The 13,538-nt window shown below is 42.7% G+C and overlaps 1 protein-coding gene across 1 annotated transcript in view; it reads right to left on the reverse strand.

Annotated features, from left to right (window-relative positions):
- Positions 1-7,806, reverse strand: part of CPNE8 (copine 8) — a 266,575-nt gene extending 258,769 nt beyond the window's left edge. Inside the window, exon 1 of the mRNA XM_047787960.1 lies at positions 7,538-7,806. Coding sequence (XP_047643916.1) covers positions 7,538-7,674 — 137 coding nt within the window. The 5' untranslated portion in view covers positions 7,675-7,806. The remainder of the gene's footprint in view (positions 1-7,537) is intronic.
- Between the last annotated feature and the right edge of the window lie 5,732 nt (positions 7,807-13,538).

Consider the following 13,538-nt stretch of genomic DNA (forward strand, 5'->3'; position numbering starts at 1 on the left):
ATAGAAATCAGATAGGGGACTGAAGTAGGGCTTCTTTTATGAGCCCCTACAGAAGACCCACATAAAGTATCTCCCTATTCCATTCAGATGTAAAGAGACCAAAGTCTGGTATTGTCCTCTGGGAAAAAGTGCCAGCGCCTGGGGTGATCCCAGCACATGGAGACCATATATAGTTGTGGTGCTGCTTCTGACTGAAGGTTTGCCTTTAAACACCGATCTCATCATCCTTAGCCTTTTCCTTCTAGGATTAGTGCCACCTACCTCCACTAATGTGTTCCTGTCCCAGGCCACCATCTACGTGGATGTCCACAACCGCTCTGACTGCTGGGTGGGTGGACTTGTAGCCAATGTCTGGCTCTGAATGCCAGGGGTTCTTCTGTCTTTTAACCTCATGGTATGAGGACAATAAATGGGCATGGCAGGTAAACTCCTGATATCTGACTCTAGGGTATTCTTGGAAGGATGGTGGGTAAGACTGTGCAGGAATGCGTCGGGGAACCACACTGGCTCCATCTTAGGCCCGAAGCCCTTTCCACATGACTGAGCGTTAGCCTATCACAAGGAATGTGCCCAAGCCAGATAAGTTCCCTCTAGACATTCACCATTGCCTTCATCTAATATGAAAGCTGGAAGAGTTGCCTTTTGCTGAGGTAGATGGTTGATAGTCATGAGACCTGGGGCGGGGTGGGGGCAGGAAGAGGGTGTGCTCCCAGTTCCAGTCTGCCTGGAATTGCTTCACACTTGGTGGTCATAGTCTATTTTTAACTCTAGCCCCTTTAAGTTCCCCTGGACCTCTTTTGGCAGCTGCAAATGCCTCTGGATCTTCTTTCTGCCTGATCCCTCGTACCTGTAAGTAAGTCACACACAATAAATTTCATAACTGCACGGAGTTCCCTGCTTTTTTTTTTTGGTCTCAAAGTTCCAAGAATATCATTCCATATCTCCACCTCCCAACAGACAGAAACAAACTAAATGCTATAGTTTGATGAAAGAGTGGAGGACTTTTATTTTGTATTTATATCCATTTGCAATTACTGAGTGTTTACGTAATGTGACAAGCAGTATTTTAACTCATGTAGATGAATTAACTGATGTAATCTTCAAAATAAAAATGAAAATTAGGGGCTGTTATTATCTCCACTTTACAAATGAAAAAAAACTGAGCAACATAAAGATTAAGTAACTTTTCATGGTTTCAGAGCTAGCAAGTGGGGGAGCTGTACGGGTTCCACACCCATGCTCTTCAAAGCTAAGCAAAGCTGCTCTAATAAGCAAGTGTTACTGTTATAAAACAGGCTAACAACTGAATAAAACCCTTTTTAGAAGAACCATTCTTCTCTGCCTGGAGTATACGCAAATAGGGAATGTAGGTTTCTCACTGTTTTAGGTACAAATACTGTACCTAAAAGAGCATAGCTATCGGCACCTTCTCCCATGGGCCCTGCTTTGTGAATTGCTTCTAGACCCATATTCTCCACATCCCAAGACTGTTTAGAACACCCCAAATGCTAAAAAAAAAAAAAAAAAAAAAAAATTCAAGACAGACCAGACTATCGATAAAACTATAACATGCGTAAAGCTTTTCTCTGCTAAGCTACACCTGGACAATTCCCACACTGGGGCTTCAAAACCACTGTCCAAAAATGCCCCTAGGACGAATTTCTCTGAAACTCTGGGGTTAAGACAACCCCCCAAAACTACCATTTTGAACTGCTGGACCACTGGAACTGCAAAGCCAGAAGAACAGGCTCTTACGGCTATGCCATACCTTGACCCTCAGTTTACCTGTCATACGCCTCATTAACAGGATAACAGGCATTCTAATTTCTCTAGTTTAAAGTAACTTTATTATCTATCAGCATCACTTGAAACCCGTTCACAGATTAATGTCATTTTGCCTGGAAAAATAAGGGTAAAGTGTGTCTAAGAGAGAAACCAATGCTGACTGGGGTAGAACCGCCAACTGTGTGAATACTTTGATTCTTTCACCATAGAGATTCAGAACAGCATGGCTATCTGTTTCAAACCGGGCCACTTCCCACTGGGCCGATCAGATTTTGTCTCTTGGAATCTGAATTTGCTTTCCCCAGGGATCAATTAATCACTGAATGAATTGGAACTGTAACACGTAAACTTGCAAAGCATATGCCACCGGTGGATGGAGAAACAGAAAAAAAAAAGTCTGCAAAATGAGAGAAAAATAAAGATGTGGAAAGGACCATATGAAAAGGAGAAGAAACAAAAGCATACCAAATGTGGGTCGTTTTTTTGTTTCATTTGCAGGCTGTCAAAACTTTCATGGATCATAAAAGATCAGACAATCTCATGTATTACCATAAAGCAGTAAAACCAGAGACAGAGCCTAACTTGACACCACTATTTCTCACAGTGACAATCTTTATTTCACCACAAATACACAAATTCCTACCTCAGTCCCACTTAAGCCAGCTCCGGCATACCACTGAAAAGTATTCTCCTAACGCTTTACTGGTGCAGGTATTGTTTCGTTTTGGCCGCATCCACAGCATAAGTTCCCAGGCCAGGGATCAAACCCATGCCACAGCTGCAACCTGAGCCACAGCCATGCCAACTCTGGATACTTAACCCGCTGTGCCACCTCCTAATGCAGGTATTGTTAATCCAAGCTCATGAGCTACAGTCAGAGAGTCATTTACTCATTGAACCAGTAGATTAAAAATTTTAGTGTAATGAAAATTTTATTTTCAGTAGAAAAAAGTAAAAAACCAGTAGAAAAAAAAAAAAAGTCTGGTACAAAATTTCCAAAAGTCAATTCATAAACCTTGTGTAAATTCATAAACGTTGTGTACTGGAAAAGGCAGCAGTGTCAGCAGAGCCTGACAACACCTCGTTGGCATGCTGGGATAAGTGGTACAAGGTGAGAAAGAGCACTAATGGCACCATCCAAAGCAAAGAGAAACTTAATGACTACCAGTCCCATGACAGAATTGATTTATTCACAGATTTGTTCATGCTACCAATATATATATTTTTTAATTTAGTGTATATAACCAGCACATGGTAAAATTGTTAAAAGTACAGATTTCTGGACCTTAGTCCCAGAAATTTTCATTCAATGGATATGGGGTGGGGCCTAGGAGACTGTATTTTAGCAGGTGAACCCCTTTCCTCATGCCACACGATTCATTCAGGGAATTACAGCATCCATATTTCTGTGCCACACTCAGAATGCATGGACACAAAAGAGACAAAACTTCTCCTCAAGGAGACTACAGAGACCAAAGATTATGATATAACTATGCTATCTGTACATACCAACTGCTTCGAGAACATAACACAGCACAGTTTGCAAATGCAGTCATAAGAGAACTGCACCTTGAGGAAGGAGCACAAGCTCATCAGGACGAGGAGGCGAAGGGAGGAAGGAATGTTTAGGGAGGAGAGAACCGCATGAGCAAGGCCACATGGGCAAAAAGAATTTGGCCCAATAGGACAACAGCCCATGCTTTGGGGCCACACCTCTTATGTGCTTTGGAGCCGCATTTACCTGGCACCAGCTTTGGCGTAGAGTAAGCCATAAATAGGAAGCACATGGTGATGCAAAGAGTGGTGGGAGATTAGGCAAAGCAAGTTACGGTCGGAAGTGCTTTTTGGAATTCCTAACACAAAGTTGGCACTCATTACTTTTCCACTTTGGATTCTTCTTTCCACACTAGGTTTTAAAATTAGTTTTATCACCATTACAGGATTATTGCTTTGTCACCATCACAGGATTATTGCAGGTTTACATATGATAGCTAACCCACAAAGCCTAGAAATACAGACTGCTCTCTCTGCATTTATACTTGGTAAGCTAATTTCTCCATCACAGAAAATGACAAAAATCATCAAAACAATGTGCAAGAACTAGGGCAACAAATCAAGGTCTCAGGGAAAACAGGTGATTTCTGCATATTATTTTTCCCATTGGGTTTGCCTCATTCTATATCAATGTTTTCAAAATAAAAGGGGAATGTTATAAAAATTACTTCATGTTTCTAAGATTGGATCATCTCAGCTATAGACATTTTAATTAGGTAAATAACTTAAAATGCTCTGAATTAACATAATAACAAAATGAACTCAAGAAGAACTAAATAATGAGTAGAGGCTAAGTCAGAGTAGCCGGCTTGTCTCTACATAAATACATCTAGAAAAAGGGTGCTTGTCACTCTCACATTTCAACTTGCAGCCGCTACAGAAACTCCATGGACTCATACAAACTGTAACAGTCTGTCTTGTCTCCCCTCAAGCCCCATCTCCTCTGTGCTGCGTATTCTAAGCACTCGGTTCCGTAATGCTCTCTTCCCCCCCAAACAGGAGCCTCATCTTTGGATTCAGTCCTACATTGTCACATGTTACACAATCCTATACTTATCTCCTGACCAGATTTTACATTTTCAGAGAACTTCTCTTGCATATAAAAGCCACTCAAAACCCTTCCACCAGTGAGTAGACTAATGGATGTCCATGAATTATATTTACCTTCCAGCTTCATGTGCTGATTTTCTCACCTCCCTCAACATGAAGATGAAAACATCATAAAGCTTTTTTTTTTTTGTCTTCTTGCCATTTCTAGGGCCGCTCCCGCAGCATATGGAGGTTCCCAGGCTAGGGGTCGAATCGGAGCTGCAGCTGCCAGCCTACGCCAGAGCCACAGCAACACGAGATCCGAGCCTTATCTGCGACCTCCACCACAGCTCATGGCAACGCCGGATCCTTAACCCATTGAGCAAGGTCAGGGATAGAACCCAAAACCTCATGGCTCCCAGTCGGATTCGTTAACCACTGCGCCATTACGGGAACTCCTATTTTTTTTTTTTTTAATCTTTTTGCCATTTCTTGGGCTGCTCCTGTGGCATATGGAGGTTCCCAGGCTAGGGGTCCAATCGCAGCTGTAGCCACCAGCCTATGCCACAGCCACAGCAACGCGGATCCAGGCCACGTCTGCGACCTACACCACAGATCAGGGCAACGCCAGATCCTTAACCCACTGAACGAGGCCGGGGATCGAACCTGCAATCTCATGGTTCCTGGTCAGAATCGTTAACTACTCCCATCATAAAGCTTTTAAAAAGTCTTCAATGGGGCACAGAGAAAGGAAGTTATAAAAGGGTTATCAGCAAATCATCAGAGGTCTTCTCTATAAAAAAGCAAGGTAATTCCTTGCTCTGCTAGCCCACACTAAGGCCAAGGGGCCTATAACTTTGCTAAGAGAAATCCTTACAAACAACCTTGGAGATAAGCTCTTTATACATATCAAAGAAGAAAGAGAAAGAAGGGATAGGTACCCCAAGGCTGCCTCTATCCTGGCCTTTATCCAGCTTATTGAAGTTGAAAAGAGGACTATTTACAGAATTCCATAGCTGAATCATATATAATACATTTATTCAATAAATACTATTTCCAACATTATAATAACTAACATTTTAACATTGTCTTTTGTCTTATACACTGTTATCACTTTTCATATATCATTTTATTAAACTGTGATAACACCCTATACAAGATAAATATCATAATTATCTTCATTTTAGAGACGGGGGAGCTTAGATTAAGACTTGTCCCAAGATAACAACATGAGTAAGTCGCAAAGCCAGAATCTATAACCAGGTCTCATATGCCAAAGCTCAAAGGATACCACCATCTACCATTTCAAGATTCGATGATCAACAATTTAAGTACCACAATCACTTGGGCTCTCTCTTTCAGAACTTTTTTGCATTTGAAAAAAAATCGAAAATTAAAAGCAATACACGAAATCAATGATATTTTTAAATGGCTGGAACAAGGGGATTTCCAGGTTCTGAGGTAACACTTGGAAAGAAACTGGCTTAAAGCCAACTGACCTCAGGATTCCCAGCACACCCACAGCAAACAAGCATGGGGGGCGGGGGCACAATGAGGGACAGGAGTGGTTAAATGTGGACCCTATTGGCAGAAACACCAGCTAAAGTATAATTTCCCCATCACCCCTAAAGAGCTTATGAAACTCAGATTTAATTTATATTTATGTTCATTCAATCTACAGGCCACATGCCATTCAGACTTGCAGGATGTTCAGTAGAGAATAAAAATTCTAGAAAATACTGTTATTGTAGGACTTTAGGCTATGCATTATCTGCATATATTAATAACCTCCTCTAGCATCCAAAGCCAGCTTCAGAGAAAAGAAAAAGGCCTAGAAATTAATGTCTCAAAAGAATTCTCCATACAGTTTCACTCGCTCAATTAACAGAAAGAAATTTCAGGCCGCATTTAAAAGCAGTGACCACAATAAGGCAAGACCTTAATGTTAGCTCTCACTATCAGCATTATCATATATGGTCTGAGGTCAGCCTTAAGAGAAAGCAGGCAATCATGGCATATAGTTTAAGGAATTGGCTAAGGGATGGCAGGGGTGGGGGTGGGAGTGGGGGTGATACTTGAATTTCCCCCTTCCCACCAAAAAAAATTCCTTTGGCTTTTAGGCTTAGTCTTGTGACAATGCAAACTTAAATACCATTGAGTTGATAGCATTTTAAGCCTTGGGGCTTATTTACATCCAAGACGACTTAAGTTTATTACATGTCTTCCCCTTTTTTGCTAAGAAGAGGAGGAGGAGGATTTGAGGGCATTAAAAACAAGCGAAAAGTGGACAGGCGAAAAATAGTTTTCCACCAAGAAAGATCCAAGTATGCAAACAAGGGAGTGCGCTGGAGTTGGTATTATCATGTACAAGTTCTCTCTCCCCTTCTGTTGCCATTATCAACTTAATTGTAGTCCGTCCATCTCCTTCCCCAAATCTTCTGTGATAATGGCAATTTATGCTGCTTTATTTACAAGGGAACAGACCCAAAGAATGTCAGGCGAAGGAGTCTGAATGTACAGTACGTGAGCAGAGTAGAGGTGGTTCCACACACTCAGATGTAGCCACTTAACTGGCAGAAGTCGTGACTTCCCACATTTTAGGGAAGGCAGCAGCGACATCTCTACCTAGTAGGCCAAAGGCAAAATGCCCGCAAGGGGGTGGGGTGGGGAAAGCAGGCAGGATGGCTCCAGGAAGTGGGTGGGGAAGAAGCTGCCGGGTTTGGAGCCAACCACGCGAAGAGCAGGTTTGCACACGCCCAACAGGGAGTCCTGGGCCACTGCGCGCAGCGGTCACAAGCGCTTTTGGCAATGCTGTCCCCTTCGATTCCCGTCATCGCCCAACCCCACAGCTCCCGGTTTGGGTCGTAAAAATGGGCTGGTAAAGTGGGCGGCGGCCCAGGTTCCCACCGCTGAGTCACAGCCCAGACAACTTTTACAGTGTATCCCAGAGAAAAATAAAGTCTCAGTCCCGCAGCCCACCGCTCGCTCCTAGTTCCCGCTCTCCGCTCTGTCACTCGACCCGGCGGCGACTCGAAGCCTACAACCGGGCTATTTCCCACTCGTCGCGCAACTTCTCACCTGCGCATAGCCTGAGGGTACCCCGTGCCAAGCGCTACCAACCGGGTAGATGGGAGAGCAGAAGGAGAGAGGGGAAGGGCTGCGTCCTCACCTGCAAGACACCGACACCTCCACTCGTGTGGCCGGGATGGTAGCGCTCAGCTGGTTTAAATCTCCGAGGCCCGCAGTGCTGGTGTAGCGGCTATCCATCTTGAGGCTCGGCTCCGTGGACTTATCTGGCACCCACATCCAGAGCTCGGGCCGACTGAGGGCTCCGAGCCCAGCTCCCGACAGACGGGGTTGGGGGTGGAGGGTGGAGGCAGAGGAAGGAGGCGGAGGCAACTCGCGGGAAGGCGGAGGGACCGGAGAGGCGGACCTCGGCGCAGAGCGGCGAGGGATCACAGCAAGCCAGTCCAGCTGAAGCTGAAGCTGAAACTGCTGGGGAAGCGGCGCACGGGGCTCCCGGCTACCCTGCCCCCTCGTTACAGGCTGCGGCCCCAGCTGAGGACGCTCGGTGATCCTTTTCTGGCCCTCGGCGCCAGGCTCTGCGAAGCGCCCGGGCAGCCTGGCGGGGTAGGTGGTGTCAGACCCAGACTCCAGCCGTCTAGGGGAGCCAGCCCTGGCCCGCTTGGCGAGCGGTTTGGGTTTTGTCTCCGCCTCACACACCCACACCAGTTTCTCAGACCCGCAGCACAAGTCCGCCGCTTCCCATCCCGCGCTGATCCTCATCTCGTCCTCCGAGTCCACGGAGGTCCCTCCCACTCTGCCTTAGGGCAGACAAGCCGGGTGCCCGCTTCTGGACTGTCCACTCTGGGCCATTTTTAAGGGTTGGGGATGATGGGACGGTCTTGAAGACGATCGCCAACATTTTGTAAGCAGTGGTAAAATAATAGATCAATATATGGAACAAGGCGAGAGCAGGGTGGACGTAAGGTGGAAGAGGGGTAAAAAAACTATTTAAGGTTTAAGGGAACCATGTGGTTTCCCTCTTCCCTCAATTCTTCGGAACATGGGGCTCTAATGGTGGCAGTCCTTCTACCGTTGGGGCTCTTCCGCCGCCTCGTTTCCAAATGCATGGAAGTTACACACAAAAATCTGGAAGTCATGATCAGAGAGCACAGCTCGGGCATTCCGACTTCCAACCAGCAGTACCTGAATGAAACTGTACAGATCAAAGCAAAACGGAGCCGGAGTGAGCGTCACTTTGGGGAAACTGGATTCTGGGACAGCCAGATTTGTGCCAGGATGCAGAAGCTGCAAAAGCCATGGGAGGAAACCGCCGGTCCCCTCCTTTGCAGCGACCTATATATTACAAGCACCTTCTCTCCTGCCTCACCCGTGCGCCTGCGAGTCCCCGAGCGCTTGCCACCAGGGGGAGACAGAGAACAGGACGCGGAGCATCGCAAAGCAAGAGGGGGGTGGGGTGTCGGTGGGATCTGCCCTCCTTTAAAGCTCTAAGCACTGAGTTGTCAGCCAGTACGTCTAACTCTGGGAGAAACTGTTTTCGTGATTGAGGGCCTGCCCTACGTTGTAACATTTAAATTCTCTTGGAGCCACCTGCTTAAAGAATCTGTAGAGTTGCAGGGAGTAGTCCTCATGCTTCTTGCTGCCAAGTGTCCTTCTCATGGTTCATTCTTGGTTTCCTTTCCTGATTTCCCCGCCCACCACTTGTCACCCCTTAAGTCCGGCGGTTCTTTGTTTCTCCTTCCCTTCCTTATCAGAGATTAAATTGTAGTTTCTTACTCTTTGGAAATGTCCTGAAACTCCAGGCATTTCTATTATACTGCCTAAAATTAGTTTGGAGGAAGAAACCTAAGTATATTTTTTAAGCTAACCATATTTATTATAGAAGCCTACTGAAAAAAAAATACAAGTTGAGAACTTTAAAGTAATACTCAACCCATAGGACTTTTATTTCTTAATTTTTCCACTTTATTGAGCTACTATTAGTGTATAAAAACTGCACATATTTAAAGTATACATTTGATAAATCTTGATGTATACATATATGTGGTGAAGCCATCCCAACAAAGCAATGACCCATTCCATCACCTCGGAAGTCTTCTCATGTCTCTTTTACAATCAGTCCCTCCTTCAACCATCAAAAACAATCCTCCAAACTTTGATTTTCTTTATACCACTATAGATAAATTTGCATTTTCTATAATTTTATACATATATATGTGTATATGTTGTATGGAATTATACAACATGCACTATTTTTTTCTGTGTTTTTTTCCCACTGAGCACAATTCTTTCGATTTATCCATGTTGGCAAATGATTCAATAGTTCATTCATTTTTTTTTTTTGTCACCAAACCAGTATTCCATTTATAGATGTGCCACAAATTATTTACCAATTTTCGCATTGGAGGATATTTTAGTCCTTTCCAGGTTTGGACTATTACAAATAAAACTTATATGAACGCTTGTGTACATAAGAAGTCATTATGTGGATATAGCTTTCATTACTTTTAGAGAAATATCTAGGAGTGAAATAACTAGGTCTTATAAAATGTGAATGTTTAGCTATTTAAGAAACTGGCAAATGGTTTTCCAGAATAGCTTTACTATTTCCCATTTTCACAGAACTATATAGGTTCCAGTTGTTTCGCATTCTAATGCTTATTATTGTTAGTCTTTTAAATGTTAGCCGATCTAATAGGTATGTAGGAATGAGTTAATGATAAATAATGTCATTATGGGTTAATGACTAATTACATTGAGCGTATTTTCATGTGCTTATTTTTTATTAGTATATCTTCTTTAGTGAAGTGTTTGTTCAATCTTTTGCTCATTTTTATTGGGTTGTTAACTTTATTGTTCCATATTTTTTGAGAGTTCTTTATATATTCTGTAATCAAGCTCTTTATCACATACAATTTACAAAATAATTTCTGCTTATGTTTTCCTTTTCTTAACTGTCTATTGAAGAGAAGTTTATAACTTTGATGAATCCAGTTATTCAGCTTTATCTATAATCAATTGAAACATTGGTGCTGAATCGAAGACATTTTTGCCTAATCTGAGGTCACAAAAATTACCTTCTATGTTTTCTTTTAGGTATTTTATACTTTCAAAGAGCAATTAGGGAAGCAATCCCATTTACCATCACATCCAAAAGAATAAAATACCTAGGAGTAAACCTACCTACAGAGACAAAACACCTGTACTCTGAAAACTATAAGACATTGATGAAATAAGTCAAAGATGACACAAATAGATGGAAAGACATACAATGCTCTTGGATTGGAATAGTCAATATTTGGAAGCACAAAAGACCCAGAATAGCCAAAGACATTCTGAAAAAGAAAAATGGAGCTGGAGGAATCAGGATCCCTGACTTCAGACTATACTACAAAGCAACAGTCATCAAAAGCATATTGTACTGGCACAAAGACAGAAATATAGATCAGTGGAACAGGATAGAAAGCCCATAATTAAACCCACACACCTACGGTCAACTAATCTATGACAAAGGAGGCAAGAATATACAATGGAGAAAAGACAGCCTGTTCAATAAGTGGTGCTGGGAAAACTGGACAGCCACATGGAAAAGAATGAAATTAGAGCACTCCCTAACACCATCCACAAAAAGAAACTCCAAATGGATGAAAGACCTAGACAGAAGACCAGACACTATAAAACTCTTAGAGGAAAACATAGGCCAAACACTCTCCAACATAAGACATAAATGACAGCAACATCTTCTCAGATCCACCTCTTAGAGTAATGACAGTAAAAACAAAAATAAACAAATGGGACCTAATTAAACTTCAAAGTTTCTGCACAGCAAAGGAAACCCTAAACAAAACAAAAGACAACCCATAGAGTGGGAGAAAATCTTTGCAAATGAATCAACTGACAAGGGATTAATCTCCAAAATGTATAAACACCTCCTACCACTCAATACCAAAAAACCAAACAACCCCATTAAAAAATGGGCGGAAAATCTAAACAGACAATTCTCCAAAGAAGACATACGGATGGCCAAAAAACACATGAAAAGAGATTCAACATCACTCATTATTAGAGGAACGCAAATCAAAACCACTGTGAGGGGAGTTCCCATCGTGGCTCAGTGGTTAACGAATCCGACTAGGAACCATGAGGTTGCGGGTTTGATCTCTGGCCTTGCTCAGTGGGTTAAGGATCCGGCGTTGCCGTGAGCTGTGGTGTGGATCGCAGACGCGGCTCGGATCCTGTGTTACTGTGGCTATGGCACAGGCCGGCAGCTACAGCTCCAACTCCACCCGTAGCCTGGGAACCTCCATATGCCAAGGGAGCAGCCCAAGAAACGGCAAAAAGACCAAAAAAAAAAAAAAAACCGATTCGAGGTAACACCTTACACTGGCCAGAATGGCCATCATCAAAAAGTCTACAAACAATAAGTGCTGGAGAGGGTGTGGAGAAAAAGGAACCCTGTTACACTGTTGGTGGGATTGTAAATTGGTGCAACCACTATGGAAAACAGTATGGAGATTCCTCAGAAAACTAAAAATAGAACTACCACTTGATCCAGCAATTCCACTCCTGGGCATATATCCAGAGAAAACCATGACTCACAAAGACACATGTACTCCGATGTTCATTGCAGCATTATTTTAAATAGCCAAGACATGGAAACAACCTAAATGTCTATTGACAGAGGAGTGAATCAAGAAGATGTGGTACATACACAATGGGACACTACTCAGCCATTAAAAGGAACGAAATATCGGCATTTTTAGCAACATGGATGGACCTAGAAATTATCATGCTAAGTGAAGCCAGTCAGACAATGAGACACCAACATCAAATGCTATCACTTACATGTTGAATCTGAAAAAAGGACAGACTGAACTTCTTTGCAGAACAGATGCTGCAAAGACTTTGTTTTTCACAGACTTTGAAAAACTTAGAATCTCCAGAGGAGACAGTTTGGGGGGTTGGGGGATGTGCTGGGGGTGTGGGATGGAAATCCTATAAAATTAGATTGTGGTGATCACTGTACAAATACAAACATAATAAAATCATTGAGTAATAAAAAAAGTAAAAAAAGTAGTTTTATAGTTTCATTTACATTTATTATTGAGGTTTTTTTTTACCAAAATTCTTTTTACACATTGACATCAAATTTTTCTAGCATCATTTGTTAAAAAGACCAGCATTTCTCCATTGACTTGTCTTTGCACATTTGTTGAAAATCAATTCCCTGTATGTAGAGAGGGTCCATTTTTGGATTCTATTCTATTCCATTGATATATTTTTTGATATATTTGTTTTTCTTTAAACCAAAACCACAGAGTCTTGATTACTTCAGTATTGGGTCACATAACTTCTCCAATTTTGATTTTTTTTTTTTTTTGCTGTTTTTTAAGGCTGCACATGGAGGTTCCCAGGCTAGGGGTAAAATCGGAGCTACTGCTGTCAGCCTACACGACAGCCACGGTAGTACTGGATCCAAGCTATGTCTGCAATTTACACCACCGCTCACAGCAACGCTGGATCCTTAATCCACTGAGTGAGGCCAGGGATCAAACCCACATCCTCGTGGACCCTAGTCAGGTTCGTTAACCACTGAGCCATGAAGGGAAGTCCTCCAATTTTGATCTTTTTAAATATTATTTCCTCAATTTCAATTCTTTGCATTTCTGCATAGATTTTAGAATCAGCTTGACAATGTCTACCAAAAAATCTTAGTGAGATTTTGATTGAGATTGCCTTGACTCTATAATGCCGATTAGAGAAGGATTGACATCTTATCAAAATCAGTCTTCCAATGCATGAAGATTGTATATCTTTCTATTTATTTAGGTCTTCTGTAATGTCTAGCAGCAGTGGACTAATGTCCTCAAAGGAGAAAGAGATACAGAGACACAGAGGCACACAGGAAAGAAAGCCAAGTGAAGACAGAAACAGAGGCTGAGATTATGCTTCCATACACCAAGGAACCCCACGGTTTGTTGGCAGCCACCGGAAGACAGAGAGGCAAGGACAGATTTGTCTCTAGAGCCTTTGGGGAGTTCATGGTCCTGCCAACACCCTGATTCTAAAATTGCGAGAGAATAAATTCCTATTGTTTTAAGCCACACGGTGTGTGGTAATTTGTTACAGCCACCCTAAGGAAACTA

The sequence above is a fragment of the Phacochoerus africanus genome, chromosome 7 (assembly GCF_016906955.1).
Source record: "Phacochoerus africanus isolate WHEZ1 chromosome 7, ROS_Pafr_v1, whole genome shotgun sequence".
In the NCBI taxonomy this organism is placed as follows: domain Eukaryota; kingdom Metazoa; phylum Chordata; class Mammalia; order Artiodactyla; family Suidae; genus Phacochoerus; species Phacochoerus africanus.